At 36.6% G+C, this 22,207-nt stretch overlaps 1 protein-coding gene across 9 annotated transcripts in view; it reads left to right on the forward strand.

Moving 5' to 3' along the window:
• Nucleotides 1-22,207, forward strand: part of SCUBE1 (signal peptide, CUB domain and EGF like domain containing 1) — a 245,185-nt gene that overhangs the window by 42,705 nt on the left and 180,273 nt on the right. For all 9 annotated transcript variants that reach the window (XM_048050144.2, XM_066990329.1, XM_013184669.3 and 6 more), the window contains one exon: nt 20,841-20,969. In XM_048050144.2, coding sequence (XP_047906101.1) covers nt 20,939-20,969 — 31 coding nt within the window. In that variant the 5' untranslated portion in view covers nt 20,841-20,938. The remainder of the gene's footprint in view (nt 1-20,840; nt 20,970-22,207) is intronic.

Here is a 22,207-nt window from a genome sequence, read left to right on the forward strand (position 1 = left end):
GTTCACCTGTCCTTCAGCCCTTTCCCTGTTGTTCACACCCCCACAGATTCATGGCTCTTTCCTCAGACGGCTGACTGGAAAGACATCGGTGCAAATGGTTTGCCACCGTTTGTCAGCTTTCATTTGATTGGGGGGGGCTGTAAGCATGTGTGTCCAACACAGTATCAAAATGCATGCATACACTGATGCATCAGGTGGTTAGGGAGCCTTTGGTCAAATGACAGAAGAAGAATTGGGAAATGTGACCTTCTGCTTTTTCTCTAATCCTTGCCCAAATAAGCTCTGCTAGTGTGGCTTTTGTCTCCTCTGCATTTGAGCCAGGTAGCATCCTCTCTAATACTATTAGGACAGAGGCAGTAATTGTAATTACGGATGATGGATACAGCTTTTATACTAGTGGAACTAACCCAACCCTGTTCTAGACCAGGATTAATGGGAGCCATAACAAGAGGGAAAGTCTTGCCTAGCTTCAGCTAGCCCTGGGATGGAGGAAAATAGAGCAGATAGTTACATGTACAGTTGGTTGGGAAAAGGAATAATACTCTCAATCTTCTCAATGCACTGATTTAGGGAGTTCCTGTTTGCTTGATCATGCTTTTTCACACAGCATCAACTGATGCAAGGCTATACTGTGAAGAATATCACTGAAATACCACCACCACCACCACCCCCCCCCCCAAAAAAAAAGGAAGAAAAAACAAAGGATTACAGCATGGCCCCGTAAGCAGCTCTACACTGAAAAGGCAATAAACTGTGGTATAGTGACTGAAAGAAATGGCGGAAAAGGTGAGTAGGTTTCCTAATCTGGGTTGGTTCCTGGAGTCATTGTATTCTGACACTACAGCCTAAGGCTGCAAAAACACTGACAGAGAGAGACATTTTTGAAAGTTTCTATCTAAATTTCAGCAGGTAATTTAGCTTGTGAATTTATTTGATCATGATTATTATTAAATTATTTTTAAATTGTTATTTTTTGTTTGGTGAGTTTTTAGCTCTGTATCTTTGTCAGCTTTTTCTGTTCCCAGAAATCTAATGAATGCTCCCTGCTTTCTTTCAGGAGGTTGTTCAAAAATATGAGAGCACAAAATTTGTTCAAGTAATTGGGGGAGATTTTTTTTAAATGCACTAAAGCAGTGACTTTTCCATATAATCAATTTGGGGTTGAGGGGGGGAGCACCTCTGGGGGTTTGGTCTTGTTATTTTGGTATATAAATTTCAGTTGAAAGAAGACCTGGTTTGAAGCAAATAACTTTCATGAAAAATTGTAGCCCATATATAAATACTTGGCACATAAGAAACTGAAGATTTTGACAGCTTACCTTGAAATTTCAAGGCTTTCGTACACATTTAAGATGCTCAGCAGAAGGAATACATTTATGTTATGATTTGAAGAGTTATTTTGTTCACGTGCCTGAATTCATCAGAGTACTTTAGTGTGTGCTTTAATCATAACTAGATGTTACCCTTTAAACTAATTCCCTTTAAGTGCTTTACTAAATTGAAGATATCACCTTATTTTACTTACTGCAGTGCACTTTTTCTGGAGCTGTAGAATATCACAATTTTTCCTTCACTGTTGAAGGAAAAGAAAAAAGAAAGTCTTTGGATCATTTAATGAGCTGATATAAGGCCTTTGTTTAGCAGGTGCTTTAGACCTGAACCAAGTGCTTAAAACAAGAGCAGTTTGTTTGGTGTTGTCTGCCGCATAGATAACATCAAATTCAAGATCGTGATTTCACAGCTATTGATGATGTTTTAGAGTACAACCACTAATGACAGAACCTGATATATTAAATGGATTAAATGACCAGTTCTGATTCCTGTAATATTTTTTTAACAGATTAACAATTTTAAGTTGAGAGAGCTCAGCTCAGCGTACTGAGGTTCCTATGCTTTAGTCTGCATGAACTACTGTCAGTCCTCATGTTTCATAAGGCATCATGCTCAAAGAACATCAACGTTCTACTTGAAAAAAAATATGGATACTGATGATACTGATTTGGTGTTGTTCTGGAAAGGGGTCTACTGCAGAATGTGCTTTAAAGAACAGAGGATGGGAACCACTGCAGAAGTAAATATTTGTTGGACATATCATTGGACATATCATCTCTGAAAGTACTCCATGACATAACTGCTGTGCATTCAAGTTCTTGCTGTTGTCAGAAGAAAATTACTGGATTGCTTTTGTTCTGCTTTCATTATCTGGAAGCTGAAGCTACATAGAAAGCTTTTAAGCAAATAGTCTTCCTGTTACAGTGATAACATGCTTGAAGTAAGTGCATATCTATTTTGCTGGATGAAGAGTGTGAGTAGTGCATATTTTTTTTTTTTTAATCAGCACGTATGCGGGAGTTTGATATCTGACTTTATACTCTAGTGATGTTCTTGTCTTTTACTGAACATAGTTGTGCCTTTATTCTTTTTGCAGTTTTCCTCCATTTGCTAAACTTTCTTGGAAGATGATTACATAAAAAACACGATTTTGAGATGTGCCTCTAGCTATGAAGCACCAAATTCTGAGTTTATTCAGAAACGTATGTTTTTCTGATTCATTCCAACTTGTCTAAAGATAAAAATTATCAGAGTGCTTCTTTCCACGTCCTCCTTCCTCACACCAGTCTCTCTTAAACCATCCCAGTTGTTACTTGTGCAGTGGTATGCTACACGCGATCCTTAATAATGGCCTCGGTATATTACGCACCAGAAAGGCATGTGCTCTGAACAGCTGACTGCTCCTACTTCTGACTGCTAAAGGATTTCTTCAAGGGTAATTGGGCACACTGGGCAAAGGCAGTCTTGCTTGGCCTGTGCTTCAGACTGGTCGGAAGTCATGAAACTGCTTCATTAGGGAGGCTAAATGAGAACTATTCAGCTACTGGAGGGCAGAGCCTGTTGTGCCATGCTTGGCTTTGTGCAAGTGGAGCCCTGTGGCCTTTGCTTAGCTTGAATTCCTTGCACAGTGAATTTACATCTGTTAAGACTGAAGTGAGTGCAAGCAATGACTGAGGGAGCAAGGGCTGCCAGAATTACTCTGACCTGTAACTGTTTTGACCTGTAAGAGCACGCCAGAGAATAAGGCAGGAATAGACAACCTCAGCCTATTTTCCTGAAATGAAAACCTGAAGACTAAAATGGTTTGTTTTGGTGTAGTCTGTTTCATTAGGTATAAACTGTTTCATTACGTGAAGATGGAAGCAGCTCATTCTGTATACAAACAGTTTAACGTCTAAGGAGATTATGGCTTCAGAATGGAAGAACTTCTCAGTTACAGTTCTCTCAGGGGCTTAATAAAAACAACCCCCTCAAATTTTTGTTTATAATATGATTAGCCATTCCAGTTGATGAGGAAAAACAACTTTTTTTTTTGTGGTATGGATAAAATCCAAAGTGTTGTCACTTAAGTTTTATGTTAATAGTCACTTCTAAACCTAAATAGAAATTGAGTTCTTTTTGCCTCTAGCACTTTACATCCTTTCACTGTTTCTGTTTTGAAATATTTTTATAATTCTTCTTCTTGAATGATATGTGAGAACTGTATAAGGAAAATCAGTTGATCGTATCACATATGGTCTCATGAAGCAAAAGCTTTAGCATTTGTTCTGAATAGGGAGCACACAAAAATCTATTCAGGATAGCAACAGGAATTGCATCCATTTTCTAGAATAACTTACTGACATAATGTTCTTTGGAGGGTATGAAACATAAGGCTAAAAGTATTTTAAAAAGGTCAGGAAAAAGCAGTGCTAAGTCAGAAATAACACTTTGTAGTTTTTTCTCTCTTTATGTCAGATAATATATTTAAGTATCCTGAGGAACTCCAGCTTGTAAATTTGTGTGTTAGTCTGTATCCAAGTAGAACAGATTTACTGGAAGACATTCCTGTACTGCATAAAAATGTAAAGTTTTTAGTCATTATCATTAATATTGATGTTATGATTAGACAATGGCAGTATGTTTTCAGAGTTTTCAAGGCAAGTGTCTTGTGACCTGTAAGGAAGGTGACAAGCAGTTGCTGTAGCCTGCTCTGCAATGGGAATACTACATCAATCCTTATCCTGTATAGGATTACCTGATAAAATGTCTGAGTTAGGATGAGTCTGAACATAAGGGTTGGAGGGATCCTTTCTGAAAGGACCAGCATGTTCTCTTAGTCACCACTCATTGCAGAAAATCCTAGTGTTTGTAACTGTGAAGCCACCTAAATGATCCTGTTAATACCAACTATATTCTGTAGGTCTCATGCTTAATGGAAAGGATAGTCTAGTGTCTGGGCCATGCAATTTGACTTTTAAGACAGGGTCCATGTACCTGTGGGGAGTCTGGGAGACCCCAGGTAATGTATGAGAGGTTTGCTGTTTGGTCTTGCTGCATGAGGGGGCTGCCACAGCTGGTTGGGGAGATATGTGGGTGCCTGCCATGCATTCACAACTACAGGCCTCAAGCTTGCTCAGATGTTTTTGCTTAAACTTAATGGAATAAATTGATCTCAATGATGATTCTAAGCATGAAGAGTTTCAGTCTTTGAAGAACTTGTGAAAATGGGAAGTGGGAGGTGGGGAGGGAAAGCGTTAAAAGGCACTTACATAAGTACAAATCTTGGTATTCTTCTTTACCTGACAGAAGTACACACAACATATGTGCTCAAAACCCTTATGCCAGGTATGAAAATAATTATTAAAAGGGGGAGATATGCTACTGAGAAGCTTAGTACATATTTTTATTACTGAACTATACAAAATTAAGGGAGAAAAGCCATTGCAGGAGTAAATATTATACTATATGTGTCAGGTTGCAGAATTTGTGGTTTATATTTTGTTACATAGTATACAAACATAAAAAAATTAAGTTCCACTGAAAATCTAGTTTACCAATGGATTCTTAAGCAAACTTTATGATCAACAAGGAAATATAAAACCTAATGGAAATACATGTCTTCTGGTCTGAATTAGTCACTGACATGGTCTTTTCTATTGTAGTATTTGATGCTGGGGGGAGTGCTTTAAATGCTTCAACCCATTTAGCCTTAATTGCTCAGTTTTAATAGACATTTGCTAACTAAAGGAACCAAATTATAGCTTGAATTAGACTTTACTAATCTTAATTAAAAGCTCTTTTTATAATTGGAAACAGCCTATGCTTAAAACAGTAAGCCATTCTTAAATGACTTATTTTTAAAAGCTGAGGCCCTTTTGATAATTGTTTAGACTGAGTATGGGTAACCATTATTGTCTTTGTATTGCATTTAATTAAAAAATATATCCTCCATGTGGTTTTGTTCCGTCTGTTGGCTGTAAAATTGTATGGATGGTGCGTGTGGGGATTACTTTTTCTGTAGTAATTTGAAAACATGTTGCTGCCTCTATTTATTTATTTTTAAAATTTTCTAGGGTCACAAATCACAAAATTAACATGTGAATTAATATAAATATTAGCTTCCTGCATTTCCTTATCCTCACTAAATGCTTGTCAGTCACAAATTAGATGGTGTACTAGGAATATAATTGCAGTCTCTAATAATACATTGTATAATTCACTTTAACATTTTTGTTCACACAGTTGATTATGGGCTTTACATTGAACTCCTTCATGAGGCCTAAATTGCAGTAAAAAAAAAATCTGTTATATTAATTTTAAAAATTATTGAAAAGTATTCTGTACTTAATTGTACTTTAAATTTAACTGTGACAGGTGATTTTTAAGCTGCGGTATTCTCATTCAATCATTATGAAATTCAGTCTCCCATTTACTTTATTTATTCTCTAATTTAAAATGCAATCCAACCTGTCCAGTACAGGTATAACCAACCCCTCCCCCACTCTCTCCCACCAAAAAAAAAAACAAAACACAGAAAACAAAAGCAAACAAAAAGCCACCACACTTCATTTTAGCAAAAAGCTGTTTTGTTTTGTTTTCAAATTGTGTTTTCTTAGAACGCATTTTTTTTCTTGCTGCATCCTACTCAGGAAGCGCTGCTAGACCATGTGATGATACCTCTTTAAAAAGTTTCATTGCTTTTAATTCCAGTAACTGTGAGTTGTCTGCTTGCATTAAACTAAATGCAAATTCAGCTGTTTACACTAAGCCTGCTAGACATTTATGTGCATTTAAGTATCTTCGAACAAAAGTCACTTTTGCCAGCTATGGAGATGGACAGACCTTCCTGAATGTCAGTTTCCTTTGCTTAGTTGTCAGATCTTCAGAATATCTTTTAAGCTTTCGTCATAATTTTTCCTTACTGTGTAGTTGTGTGTTCTGTGCTGACAGAGTATACAAAGATTGTTAATTTATATCCATTAGAAGAAAAAGTAAAATCAGGACTCTTTACAGTGGGTTCAAATAACTCCAGTTAATTACCCATGCTACATACCTACATGTATTTATGTTTCAATATCTTGAGTGTGTAAGATGGCCAAGCAGAGTTAGACTAAGGATCTGTCTGGGTTGATGTGAAGTCTCTGACAACAGTCAACAGCGGACACTTAGGGTAGACTATAAAAAATTGAACATGGAAGAATGATGTAACCATTATCTGCACCTGGTGATTTGGAGACTTCTAGAGCCAGAAATTTCATCCAAATCATTGTGTTTAATTTCATTTTCAGAATAGAAATGGAAAATGAGTATGTTTCCTTCAACAAGTGTTCTTCAAAACACAGTTAGTAGATAGGTGTTTAGCCATGCTCTGTGTGCTGGAAAAGAATTGCATAGGAACAGGTAGTCATATACACTTGCCTCTTGTGAGCCTCCTGCCTACAGTTATTTACTATAAGTGTCACACCACCTGTCTCTACATGATGATGGCCAAACCCTACAAAACAAGTTATTAATTTTTCAGCCTGGCAAATAATATCTTCAGAATGACTGGCCTTCCTGCTTTTCTGAAAATGAGACTTCATTAAGGAGAGTCTTAAGTCAGTTGTGGAAAACAAATAGGTCCTTTAAAAAGTTTGATCTGGATGTTTAATCTAACTTTAAATGGTTACATTGTTAAACCAGGAGCCATTGATAAACACCTAAAACCCCTTTAATTATGAGCCTTTTACTGGGGGTAAAGTCCTCTATTACTCATGGGTGAGTTAACTATTTAGGCCTGGTGCCCTGTTTTCAATGAATAACTAAGAATGTTATAATGTGTTCTCTCCTGGACTTTTGTTTATATGTCTTAGAAATGCTATGAAAATACACTAGATATAGCTTTTAAAAAGGATTATCTAGAAAGATGGGAAGGAGAAAAGAGGAGCATGGAGAATTCATCAAGAACATTTCAAAAAGTGACTTCTCTAATCTCTAGTTTTATATAGGATGTGCTGTCCAATTTAAAAAAGAAAAGCAAACAAACAAAACAAACAAAAAAACCAGCTGTTTACTGGGTTGTTAATCAAGTGTTTAGTCAAGAGATTGCTAAATTTTGCTTATCTGTGCATAATAAAAGAGCATTGCTGTAAAAGGCCTTCCATGATAAATAATCTAAATGAGAGTATTTGGGATAAGTTTACAGGACACAACCAATATTTTTATAAACTTACCCACTTTTATACCTCTGCTGCTGGGGAAGAAGGCAGTACAATTAATTTGCTGTGACGTAGTCAGTCAAATGCATGGTACTGTTTGAATACTGTACAGAAGTTGTAGTCATTCTTTGGTTCTTTTACCTAACAACCTCCCAAAAGTAACAAACAAATATAATTTTATAAAGCTACAAAAGGAAAATTTACAGGCTACAAATACAAACTGACTTCAATTTTCAGTAAATGTCCATGCTACTATTTCCTTATCTGTAGTTTCATTCTTTTTTAAACTGAATAGCCTTAACAGCACTGGAAGCCCTGGGTACTTTCTAGTACGGATATTTGAACAATGGAGCAAAAATATTTAATTTCTTGGCAGAGCTAGTTATTGCATCTGTTTGCTCTATCTTTCTTTCTTGTCCAAACATCAGATGCAAGCACAGTTTATAACTGAAAATATTTGATGATTCACAGGTCAACAATGGTGTTTTTCACAGTTGAACTTTAAATTTCGTCCTTACCACTTTTCCTGGATTTTCCTCACTGTGAAATATGTGTTTGTACAGCTTGCCCTGACCTTGCCTAACCTTCACCCCTGCGTCCCAGGCAAAGTGGAGTGTGTAGCTTCTTTAGTTCCTTTTCAGAGAGACCCTGCTCTCGCTTATTTCTCTACTGGCCAGTGAGTCTAGGGAATGTTTCAATGAGCCTGTAAAGGGTAATGATGGAAAGAGTTGATGGGTTCCATGCTGGTGGTCACTGTCTGTATATCTGGGTCTCTGCTGAACGATTGTTACACATCCACAGGTTAAAAAAATAAAGGTTGTTTACTGTAGGTTTTCAAATTTTCGCTATTATTACTTGCCTCTGGTTATAAATAGAGCTCTGGCTCACAAGATCTACTTCTGGCTTTTTAGGCATAAAGGACAGCCTACATAAGTGATGAACTCCCTTTGTTAATAACATTTTAGAACTGTCAGACATTACATTAATGTAATATTCTAATATTCTTTTGAAAATAAAATCCTTTTGCATTGACCATCATCATCATCCAGGGTTTCCTGTTGTTACTGGCCAGGGCCATGCTTCCCAAATAAAGAAAAAAAAAAAAAAAAAAAGGAAAGTGGTTAGTCTGTACCCAAGCAATGCTACATGGCAGGCACTTTGCATATTGTGACTATAGAATTGTTAGTACAAAGCTCAGGGGGTGCGCTAGTATTCTGAGCTGTGCAGAAAAATTTCTAAATGTTCTGGCATCCTGGAAATAATTCTTGATTGTACAGTCTCAAATCCACTGACTTCTGATTCCAATAGCTCCTACAGCTGTTTCAGACAGTGCTGTGTGCTCATATTTAGGGTATTATTTATATTATCATAAATTTAATAAGATTTAACTTGATGAAAGTTGAGATTATGAGGCGCAGTTCTGTGACAACTTGAACTGGTCATCACAGAAAGAAATAGTGACTTGATTGTATTCAACTCTTGGATAATAACAAAATCTGTAGCCTAGTAACATTATTACCTTCTATAAGTGCATAAAGTTGAAGGGTGCTAGATAAAAATGAGTTTGAGCGTTGTGTATCACAGATTTTTCAAAAAAATCTGTGATAAATCTTTTATTTAATTTCTGTTCAATTTAGTCCTCTAGGATCCTCTTGAAGCAAATACATAACCTCATAGAGAAGACAATTCTTATGGTTGTAGTGGCATCTCAGAAAATTTTACTCAATTTGTTTCCTTGCAGGACTCAGCGTCTTTAAGGACTTGCCAAAAAAAAAAAAAACCACTCTTCTGAAAGCATAAATTATATACAGATTTTGCATCTGTATCTAGGCTAGAGCATTGAAATAGTTTTTAAACAGGCTTGCACTCTGTGTGTACCATAGAAAATAGAAGGAAAATAGGAAATCCCCAGTACTATCTCCTTGTAAGGACAGTGGAATATAAAATGATTTGATTTGGAAGTTAGTCAACATGCAGGTATTAATATACTACTCTTGCTAAATTACTCTAGGGTCTTAAATTACCACAAGGTATGTGGGACTTCTGTTTCATTTAGTTTAATGAATGAGCCATGCTCTTGTTTTCAGCGTGTCCTATGTTACAGCTGTTTTACTATCGTGTGGACCTTCCTAGTCCAGATAAACAGTTCTGCGTTAGAAAAACTTTTTGTGGCAAAAATGATGACTGACACAAAGAAGGATCTGTGCTTTGATCATCTAAATTGTCCTCCAGTCAGCTACTTTTTAACAGGGAAAGAGTTACTGTCTTCACACTTGTGAAGGCCTTAGAGTAGCAGCCTGTACAGAGTGCTCTTTGCAAACTAAAATGCTGGGAGGCCTTCTATCCATAAAGGATGCTGTTGAGGAAATGTTTGGATTTGTCTGCATTTGGGACAGGTGAGAAAATAATATGCAGAGTTAATCTGTTGGGCTTCATAACTATTAGGTCCAGCATTGTAAGAGGACACGAATGAGACCCCTGTGTATCACATTAGAAGTAGCCATCGGACTTGTACTAATGTTGAAATGAAGGGCAGCCCTGAACAGGTCATTTGAGTGTGTGCAGTGACTCTCTCACAGCAGCTTCATGGTGCGTGCAATAAGAGTTGCTCTGCTTATAGATAGATTAGTTGTATGGTATATACACATGGAAGTTCTCTTGTAAGCCTGGTAAATTTCATGTCTGATACACATCCCATATGAAATAGGGAGTTTGATCAAATAATACAGGATGACAGGAAGCCCTACACTCTAAAAATTCTACATGATGTAAAGTACATTGTATTTCTTGAGTGGTTAACCAGTGTGACAGAACAGATCTCAGCTAGGAGTCTGCACTAGCCCAAGAGCTACTGCTAAAGCATCTACGGAAAAAATCATTTGAAAAGGAAACCCTGCTGTCAGAAGACTTGACTTTGCTATACAGTGATTGGTATCTCTGCTGGAACATATAAAAAGCTCCTAAAGACTGTTGAAAACCGCTACAGTATAGCTCCTCAAACCTCTTTTGGCCTTAGCTGTCTCAATATGAAGCTGAAGTAGTGTTAATCTGCCAGCGAAGCATGAAGCTTGAGCTGTATGGTATTGAGAAGTCTTCCATTTTACACTATAATGTGATCTACTGCATACTATGAAATAAGCAAGGAGGAATAGCTACCTTCTGTTCTCTGACATGAAGGTTCTTGGGCAATAAGTTAATGTTCATTAACTGACTGGTAATAAGAGAATTTGTTTCAAAATTGAGGCTTGGGATTGTTTCCTTTTGACAATGGACAGGAGTTTAAGAATGAAATGCAAAGGAAGGTTGGAGGTAAACAATTGGCAAATGAGGAAGATGTGCAGAAGGGTTGGAAAAACGTGAGTGAGTGGTGTCAGTGTGAATCAGGGAGTTTAACACTTTTAAACGTCTTCCTCAAAGTTTTTAGTTGCATATTTCAATTTGAAGATCTAGGAATAAGCTCCTGCTGTGATTTACTGAAACCGTAATTGTTAGGATGTATGCACACCAGTTGTGGCAGTAAGGCACACAAAAATATTCTCCCATTAGATCTCCAAGAACTTGCAGGATTAGATGTGGAAGCAAACATTTCCCATTATATTAAAAGAGGGAACTGTGGTGGAAATGGCTGTGATTTAGAAGTGGTGGGGAAAATGCTGTCAAATGTCATGTTTCACATTCATAACAGCTTGTGAACAGGAAATCTCTCTGCTTGAGCTTGTCGGGCATGGCAGTCACTGAATAAAGACAGACTCTAAAATGTTATGTGCTCTGCAGGTATCCATCTTTATTTGAGTATCTCACTTGCAGTTCAAAGAACTTGTAGCCAATCTGTTTAAATATCAGTTAGGAAAAACGTGAAACCACAATAAACTGTAATCAAGAGTTCAAGATGCCTGGTGCAGGATAACTTTTTTTTTTTTTAAATCTGGTAAAATGCTATATTAAGTATGAATGGAGCTTGAATGGTCCCAAATCAGTTCCCATTGTGCTGATTAGAATGGCAAATGTCAAATAGAGATAATACTCAGGTATAAATTTACATAATGTACAAATGTATATAATAAGTTTTCTATTCATGTTCTGTTTAATAGAAAACTTTTTTCCATAAATGACTGTAGCTGTCCAAAGGCTTTAGACCCACAAAAGTAATTCATGGCAAAAAGTGCTATATAAACTACTAATGCAATAGGAAGACTTATCAATTAAACAGTCAAAAACTCTGCACGGTCCTAAATGAAGAATATTCCATGTTATTTATTCGATCTCCTCTTCGTTCCTGCTTCTGGATTGTTATATGTACCACCATAAAAGGTATTTATCTGGCCAGCAAATGACACCAAGTGCATGCAAAATCTCAGCATTAAGTTTGGTATTGTGGGTTTTTTGTTTATTTGTTTTTGTTTTGTTTTTTAAGTAATTTTTAATCCTCTGTACTTCAGTGATAACTTTCCTTTGGTAAAGTATGTGTACACTGAAGCAGTAATACCTGCACCAAAGTGCAGATATGAATCAAAGGGGAGATTCTTTTCTCTGCTCTCATTTAGAAGAGTATATCAAATCTGATGCCCAGAGGCAAAGTTTCAGTATTAAAATGCCCAGCTATTAAAAACTTTCTTTTGACTCTGAACTAGGAGTGAGTCAATTTTTTGAGGGAAAGGAGGGAAGTGCATAAGAAAGAGAAGAGATGGGAAAACTGAGAAAGGTGAATTTAAGAAAAATATAAGGAAGGGGAGTCTCCAGAGACTGTATTTCTTATTAATGAATAAAGAATGTGATGTTCATTCACTGTCAAAAATAAATGTAAAATATAACCATGCAGCTACTGCAGAAAGTTTGGATTTTCAGTCTGCTGCCTTGTTCCATTTAACAGTGTGAGCTGAGTCAGTGGAACTCTGTTTACAGCACTGGGTACACGACCGTGTCTAGCTACCAGAATCTTTGGATGTGACTCTTTAATTTTCCTGTTGTATGCTGGATGATATTTGAAGAACATTAACTAAAACTTACAAAACAGTAACTGCTAAACACACCTATTTTTCTACAGCTGATAAATTCAGAAGTTCATATACTCCATTGCCTCCTTAGAAAAGGCTTGTGTGTCTGTGAGCCTTTTTTTTTTTTTTTTTTTTCCCAGAGCAGTTAGTCCATCTCCTCCTCAAGAAGGGAATGTGACTCTCATAAGGTCATCCTCACTCTTTATGACTTTTAACAACTTTTAACAATAAGGAGATAATTATTGTTAGAGAAGAACATAATAATAAACAAACAGAAAATAAAAAAGTCCCACCCTACTGACAGTGATTAATGGCTTGATATCTTATCTATTCTTCAAGTGCATACTAAATGTTTTAGGCATTATAGTTATAAATTTGAGGCTGTTTGCACTTCAAAAATCTATGTACTTTTTAACCAGCTGGCCATACCCCTGCATAATTTGGCTTGGATTCATATTTTTCCCCCTCTTTTGGACAAGGACTTTAACAAGATGCAAAGTATGATGAATTTTATGCTCAGCATTCCCATAATAAGAGGAAGCAAATAAAACTGCAACAGAGTACTTGATGTTTTCTGGGAAACTGTATGAGATGTCTTCCAGAAAAACACCCCAACAATGCCACAGATTGCAAACCATCTCCATTAAGTTGGCATGGCATTTTCATTTTACTACTGTTTTAATAGTGGAAAATAGAGCTTTGTGACATTTTTGAAGAAAGTTGTAAAATTTAGCGGTTTTTTTTGTTTGTTTGTTTTTTCAGGGATGTGCTAACATGGAAAACACTGGAAGGACAGTGCCCTTAGTAGAAGGGCTGTTGAGGGATTTAAACTGCAAGAAACCCTCATACTAAACAACCTATTGTACCTATTCTACTCTTTTCTTTCTCCACTGAGAAACCTTAGACTGTATTTTCTGGTTTTACCCCATTCCCATACTGCTCACCCTTCACCTTGGCTCTCGGAGTAGTCCTAATGGCTATCAAATTTTACAGTTTTCTTGGGCACAAGCGCCTTGAAAATATCATGACAACTTGAAAGCCATAAAAACTGCAGTGTGTTCTTCTTTGATTCATTAGATCATAATGTTTCCAAGGTCACAACATCTAAAGAATAAAGATGTTAGCATTTTTGAGTATTTAAAATATATGTATATATCAGAAGGAGCCAGATTTGTTTCCAGATGTGACAAATGATAAATTTGAATTTGTTTTCTCTTACAGAAAAAGTGACCTAGGAAGTTTTTCGTGGTGAGGGGTTTTTGGAAATGGACTTCATTGTGAAATGGAGGTCAAGGGTTTGTTTGGAGTAGAAAGAAAATAAATGAATCAGTTTCTTGTTATGTCAGTATTTTCTTCATAAAATTTGGACTTGGAATATGGTGCAAAATTCATCCATCACAAAAGTCACAGAGGGAAGCAGAGTATCAGCAGGTCATATTGAGAGGAATTGGTAACGTTTTACCAGTTGATTCTTCAAACATCTAGCTGGGTCAACTCTTGGAAATGTTAAAAGCAGAACACTGAAAGGCTTCAAGTATTTTTGAACATGTGGAAATTTGCTGATGCTGAACTCCTTGGAAATCTTATCATTTTAGTTGTCTTGTTCTGGTTGAATGCTTTCCAAAGAGAGCTGAACTTCTAGCAAATTTGGGCTGCGCTTAACCAAAACAGTCTTTAACTTGTGTGAGCCTTTTTTCTGGCAGGAAAGTGCAACTCAGTATGGGAAATACAAATACCTTAAGAAGTTCAGGTTATCCAGGGTGTGTGTTACTCCTGAAAGTATATTAAATGTAGAATCTGCCAAAGAAACAGAGTATATATAAATATTCCCATGTGGGAATAATGTGGCTTTATTCTTTTTAATGACTAGATTTGGGGACTGCAAAAGCCATGAAAATATATCAGATGTTGATCTGATTATGATCCAGGGCTTTGTTCGTATTCTTGTCAGTTGGCATGTTACTACATTTCTGCCTGATTCCTTAGAAGTAATGTAACAGTGTTGATGCTACACTGCTTCTTATTCTGAATTTGTAAGTGGGAACAAGAAATTTAATTGCTGATCCTGTCTCTGGCATCTCTTTACCATACATCCCAGAAAAAATGTTATCCTGGCTCCACAAAACCCATGCCGAAAATGCCTCTTGACTTTTGTAGGGTTGGGATTTCACCCCAGGGCATTTCACCTTTAGATATTACAAAGTCACTTCTTTCCCAATCGTATGAAAAAAGCTCTGTTCACACTGTAGCTTTATTCTTAATTGTATAAGAACTGGAAGCTAGTATGGGACTTTTTTTTTCTTTTTTTTTTTTTCATGAAGATGCTGCATTAGTTCTGGGAGGAACAGTGACCAAACTCAGTAATGAATCAGTAAAAATTCTTTAAGGCCTTTTAAGAGAGAAGCCATAAAAGTGCAAAATGTTACCACATGGAAATAAGTGTTCCAGCATTTTGCAATGTCCTTTGCTGCATACCAGTTCTGGAGAAACAGGCCAATATGCGCAAAACTACTGATAATACACAATTCTGCAAGTGGTATGCTCTGGCTTCTGTAGGTGAAACAAGGGCTAGCAGCAACCCCTCATGGAGCATGAAGGTAAAAACACGGTTCCTTTGGCAAGTCTTTAAAGACAATGTTATTTAACGTCTCCATAATGCCCCTTGGCAGTGTTTTGTTTAAAGCAGCTAGATTAACAGATAAAGATGAAAACAGAAATATCTTTTTCTTTAGATACTGAATAAATATGTAGATTTGTCCATTGCACACTTACAAAAGAATTTAATATTTATTTTTCTAGTTGTTTTATAGATCCAACTGCTTTAGGAAATACCCCACATCTGTGTAATATACCTGTATGCTTAGTTTTGTTCATGACTCTTTAGTTTAGAAGAAATTGATGAGGGCAGACAGCTTCCCTTGGCTATTTATTTTAAAATGTCCAAGCACATAAATTATTTCTTTCAAAGTCAATTATAATTTGTGTTTACTAAATTAACTCCAGATTTTCCCTTACGTTAGTAGTCTAGAAGTACTTTCAAATGAACCCATATTTTACCCAATCCTACTCCTATTTTGAAGTTCTGCTGTCCTTGATAGATGCCAAGATAAAGGTTGTTACAATGCACACTTCCCAATTTTCTGTAGAAATCTGTGAAATTCAACACTAAAAGCTGAATTTGGCTCATTGACTTTCAGGGCTCAGCTGTTCTTGCTCTTGCATGTTAATAGCCATAAGGCATCTTTGACAGTTCAGCTGTGACACTGATCCAAAATGTGTCAACTCCACACACAGGTTTCCTTTGATTTCAGTGGCTTTGCCCACAATGATCTGTAGCTGTGCTGACAAATACATTTTCTTGTATGTGCTGTAAGGATTTTTGGACATTTGAGGATGTGATGAGTGGCAACTGGTTTCATGAAGACTCGGAATGGATTTTGCTGGAGGTGGATTTTGTACTTTCCTAAGATAATGTCTCTGCAGCCTTCTGCTTGGAAGGATGGTTAGTGCACAGCAAATTTCATGATAGCAGGCTGAAACTGTTTAGACAAAATGGGAACAAGCATTTCTTCAGTCTGTTTTATAGTTTGTTTTGTATTTTGGACATTAGTTATTACATAGTGATGTCTTATACTGTGCTGAAACCAGAAAGCTGGAAGCAGAAGAGATCAGTTCTTGTTTTATTTTGAACATTTCTTAGCCAAGTTGTATATGCTCCTGGCAGATCTGCTTCTCTGGAGGCTTATAAATCACAGTGACTTCATGAGACTTCTGAGGGTGCTATCCCTTTGCTGCAGAATACACAAATAAAACAAATTTCTGGGCTGCTGAGAGTCTCAGCAGTAATAATGAAAGAAGAGTCAGTCTGTATAAGATGGATACAGGTTCTGCCAGACTAAAAAGAATTAAGTCACGTAAAGAAGACAACTTCAGATTCTCTTCCTATGACTCAAATTCAGTGATTGCAAATTACAGCACTTCCTTATGTTATCAAATGCTAAGATTTTCTCAGATAACTGTCTAGAATTTTAAAAAGTTATTGGATGCTTATATAATAATTAGGCTTGTACTTTATGTACCCTTTAAGCAGCAAGTTGATGGAGGAGGACAATAGCATTGTATGACATTGCTGCATTCCTTAGGGCTGCTGAAAGAGAGTTCCAGGTTGTAACAAAAAGATTCACCTCTGCTTTCCAGAAGGACTTACACTGTAGTATACAAGCTTCTTTCATCTTGTGAGACAGATGAACCTATACAGTTAGTTGTACCCCCAGGTAAGCAAGTTTCTTTTTATCCTTTTTTTTTTTTTTCTCCCAATAGTGTTATCTTTTAAAACTTTTGAAACAAGTAGTGGATTTTCAAGATTTCCTAAACCAGTTCCAGAAAGGGACGATCATAACTTAGCTCACTGGCAACTGAAAATGTGGTTGTACACATCCAGCTCTGGCCTTGGGAGTTGCTGTCTTATTTAAATGCAGTAAGCATAAATAGGTTCTTAGCAGACTGTATCATTATTATAAATGGCTCTATGCTGCCTTAACCGTTTTGGTGTATTTAGTTTTTTTTCCAGAGCTTCAATAATTGCTGCCAGCGTAATACCATATAAAATGAATTCGTTCTAGAGGGAAAACTACAATACTTTTTTAAGGGAACCTATTCTGGCATTTTCTTCACCAGCTACCCCATGAGTTGCCTGTCTGCACAGCTGGAATTACTTGGAGTAAAAACTTTTTTTTGCCTATATTTTGCCAATGTAGATACAAAAATCAATATTTGGCCAATACAGATACAACCGTAGGCTTCCCACTGAGAGCTGGATTGCAGTAAACCTTGCTAATTCAACATTGCATGTACCTGCTTGTTTTGGTTTTGTGTTATGGCAATTCCTTCACAGTGAATGACAATATTAAACCAAACACTAAAAAAAATTGTAAGGATAGCTGAAGGTACTAAATTAGTAGAAAAAGTTAACTTTCAGAGTTAGAGCTGTTTGGAGCCAACAATCTGATTAACAACCAGTTCTATCAACTACAGGGAAAAAAAAATAATAGGATATGACCTAAACAGAAGGAAGCAAACATAGCTGGCCCGTGGGAATTTTGAGTTTTACAACAGATTAAGAGCAAGCCTGTAGTGTTTGTATTTTTGAATGCATTTCTATTCTTTTATTGCTGTATTAGGCTAACTGAGGAAGCCATATCCTGCCATGTCACATGTAATATTCTGCCTGTAAATTACAGTTGTCCAACACTTTCATTAATGCATTCTTTAAAGAATGTCCCTTTTCAAGGATATGAGAAGATAGAGTAGTGTTTGCATTGTTTGCAGGCACTATGTCTGCATTTCTCTTGGTGCAGTTGGAACTTGAAAGAAGTTTAACCTTTCAACTTTGAGGGTTTTTGGCTTTGGTTTGGTTTTGTGATAATATGTATATATATTTTTTGAAGTGTTGAAATCACCAGTCTTATCCTCTTGGTTTTTTACTAGAAGTACTGGAGATAGCAATTCCACTCAGCCAATAGATGATGTCTCTGAAATAAAATTGTGTTTTCAGAGGGGGAAGAAACAGCAGGGAAAAAAAAAGAAGTCGCACATCATGTCTCTTAAAAATAGGCAGAGTGTTTGGCTTCACTCCTAGTTTTGTACAGTTGTTGGGGTACAAAAAGTAATCCTCTAATCCTTTGGCAAAAATTAACATAACAGGAACTTCATGAGAGAAAAAGATGAAAAAAATGTTTTCCTTTCATTGTTTTTCTGGTTTATGTATCTGCTAGATTACCCTTTCTGGAACTTAAGTATTCGTGTTACATCAGCACCTTGTGCCTCTAATCACAGTACAGCTTTGTAGAAATCAGTATTATATAAAGGGTAAGCATTCAAAAGGCTTTGTTTCTTTGATTTTTGTCCCTTTGTAAGGCTCTTCTGTTGCTTGCTTAAACAGATAGTCTTACTTCATTGTTTGAAAAAAGGAAGTGGATTGATCAGTGCATTGCAGTCTGATGCTGAGTAACGTAACAACTGATCACACTGTCTTCTGAATTTCCTCTTCAGACAAAACTGGGTGCTGGATGAAAGTTAAGAACAAATCTTAAAATGAAGTTATCTTTTTTCCCGGGAGCATACTAAAGTACACACCTGACACCAAAGTCCTGTTATGTGCTTTTCAGTTATTGACTTGGCCCATTTAAAGCATGACATTACTGTAGGTCTCTGATTTTATCCTTGTAGCCCTCGAATGATAGGAAGCTTTTAACAATATTCATGAGTGGTTAAGTAACCGTGCAAATATTTATTAAGTGGAGAGCTCATTAGAATTCTCTAGAAATGTGTACCCAGATTTACTGGGCTATAAAGACAGGAGAGCATCTGTGGGACTTTGCATTACTGTAGTGCAGCTGTGTTCGGAATGGCCCCAATAAGCAGTAACTGATTTACTGGTTAGTGTTGTCAGGAAAAATCACAAATGATGCTTTTTGTTGTCATACTGGGCTCTGGGAGGCAGAGCACACCCACAGACTGCGCTGACTAGGCATTGATAAAGCTAATGGATGAAAGTACTTAGTGAAAGATGGGAATTTTTCAAAACAGATGAGTGGTTCAAAGACTAGGAAGTTTACTTTTCATCAGTAGGTATTATTTTTATTAAGATCCTTTCTCCACCTTCTTTTTTCCAGCATTTTTGTTGTGCTGAACTCTGAGTTACAAAAAAAGCTAACTGTTTTTGCAAATAGAGTTAAATTAGTCATTCCCATTTTGAACTGCTGAGGAGATTGCAGAAGGAGGGCTTCAAAGCTGTTGGATGGAAGTGGACGGGGACATAGGCTATTCTGAGGTTTGGGGAGGTTTCTGGGGCAGGCAGACCTGAGGGGGAGGACCTACAAAGAAGGTTGGAGGGGGCCTGCTCTGCCAAATCAAACATCTCAAAGGATTGTGCTAGGAGGTACACAACCTTAGATTCAGACCAAGGGCAGAAATGCTTGAAGTGCCAGCGAACGACTGAGTCTCTGCTGTCTTTTCAGAAGAATCTGTTTTTCCCAGACTACCATGCTGTTTTGGGATTGTTTCTGAGTATGATACCAGGTAGCTAAGCTTTTCTGGTGATAGTTTTGAAAGTTTAAAAAAAAAAAAAAGAGAGAGAGTCTGTGTGATCCTAATATCAAAGTATGCCATCCACCTCTGCAATGGAAGGCACATTTGAAATGTACAGGCAGGATAGCTTTAATGTACCAACAGATTATTTTCTGAAGATGTCTTTATCAGTATATCATGCACTATGTAACTTAGGGACAGTAGGTGGGGACTTTGGTTTAGCACACCACAGATTTAGAGCTGACAGTTATCAAGTTATGAGACTGTAATTATTTGTGTATTTTTAGTTGGTTGATGTGCGCCACTGATTCACAGCAGCAATTGTAATGCTGACATCCCATCTGTAAGTCAAGATACAATCTGTAAAAAGAAGAAAGTTTGCACTTTCTAGAATGAGTGAAGAAGTGATTTTTTTTTTTTTTTTTTTTAATATGAGTCAGGGAAGATCATAATAGAATTGGTTGCAGTTGAAATAGAATTAATATCTCTTGTCATTCATGGTGGTTTTCCAGTTGCATGCCAGTGTACAAAACATAATTAACAGTAATTCTAACATACTTTCTAAGAATAACATACTTTCTAAGAATAAAACTTTAAATTTTGTTGTCACTGTCATATGTGAAATAATAGAGAAAATTATAACAGGGCTTCTCTTTTTGGGGAAAGGGAAAGAGACGGACAAAACTGTACTGTGTTATCAAGAGCAACTTCACAGAGCTCAGCAGACTGTGACAGCTATTTCAGAAATGGTATCTTTCAAGATTTATTGCACAGAAAAACAGCTTTATGTGTTGTCAGGAATATATCAAGTCATCCTTGTGCTGAGAAGACTTTCTGGTTAAAGAAGGCATACTTTTATCTATTACACTGTATTAATAGTATGGTTTAACTCATTGTCTGCTTGATTATTTTAAACAGAAAATGAAAAGTACATTTTAAATATAAAAATATACCAAAATCACTTGAAAATTTTCTGAAAACGTATCATTGTTTCCTGTGGTCATACTACAGTTAATTTGGAAAGGAGTGTTCTAGGCATAAGCTTGCTGAATTTCAGTCTCATATGATCCTCATATAATCTGCCCATAATTCCCTGAGCCATCTATTGGATGGAATATGCAATATAAGTGTATAGAATGATTAGGAGCATGCATATATTCAAAGATCATGCTTGGCTGGAGAATTTTCCTGTATTCATAGGGTTCTCTATTTACAAAAACTTCTTTATCCTCCTTTTGTGTTTTAGATATTGATGAGTGTGAAAATGACTTCTACAATGGAGGCTGCGTCCATGAGTGCATCAACATTCCAGGCAACTACAGATGTACCTGCTACGATGGGTTCATGTTAGCCCATGATGGCCACAACTGTCTTGGTAAGTAGTGAATGCTGGCAAGGAAGTTTCATTTCATGACTGTGGTAAGAAAGCCTGATGTACTGGCAGCATTTTGTCAGCTCGTACATGTTTTCGATGATGACCTGATCCAGATCCCACTGAACAAGTTGAAGTGTTTCTATTGACTCCAGTGTGGTCTAGACCAGACCATTAAAGTTGGCACTCATCATCCTAACATACTCTAATCAGTTTGTCCATCTCTAACACTGGAGGTCAGGGTTGTTTTTTTTTTTTCATTTAAGCAAGGCTTGTTCTGGATGTTTGGACTTCTTTTTTAAGAAAAGTAATCTGCCCTACAACACATACATATTTTGCCTATATCTTCCAAGTTCTGTAATTCCAGTCATAAGTTTAAAGTTTTCCCTTCCCCTTTTCCCCCTTTTTAGGGTAAAAGGATTCCAGAACATGCTGTATGAACAGATGCTGAATGTTAAAAGTGCAGCTGTGATGAAGGAATACTTGGACAATAGAACAGGGCAGAAGAATAGTTATCAGTAATAGATGTTTACAAAGGAAATGGGCACAGTCCACTAACTCTACAAAAACAGGTTCAGAGCAGGATCTTAGTTGTATCGGCAGTCTTAGGATTTGGGGATCTGTGATTTTGATTTATGTCCATTGCTCTGTTTTAAATAGGTGAGCTTTATCCTATATACTGAAAACAAAGTTTGTGTTTTATGTTTTAATTTCATCACACCAATTACCTGGAAACAAACTTTGACTGCTACATCCAGTTTCCCATACCTGCTGACTTGATAGTCATTCTAGTTATGTCACAGTGCATAGGACTTTCTCAATATTGTCTTTCTCAATATTCCCAATATAAATGCAACAACCGCTGTTAGATGCAGTACCAAATTCATTTCAAATTGATGTCCATTATACAGTGAAGAAAAGGGATATTTCATCTGTGTCACGCAACATCTTTACTATGGTAAAGCTGGGGTTCTTTGCAAGAAAAATCAAAAAATCAGGTACTGAACGAGAAATCATAATGTATAGTAACACCAGCCTGCACTCACTGAAGCTATAGAACAACTAGAATTTCTGAGCAGGTTTTTGGTTAGCTTTTCAGTAGATGTATTTCCTACTTGGTTCATTTTCAAACTGAGTATATTTGTTCAGATGGATTATACATCCTGACCATTGACAGGTTTTTGACTCAAACTTCCAAATTTCGTTTATCATAGAACAGACTAAAATATATTTATTTGCCT

Source organism: Anser cygnoides, chromosome 1 (assembly GCF_040182565.1).
Source record: "Anser cygnoides isolate HZ-2024a breed goose chromosome 1, Taihu_goose_T2T_genome, whole genome shotgun sequence".
NCBI classification, from domain to species: domain Eukaryota; kingdom Metazoa; phylum Chordata; class Aves; order Anseriformes; family Anatidae; genus Anser; species Anser cygnoides.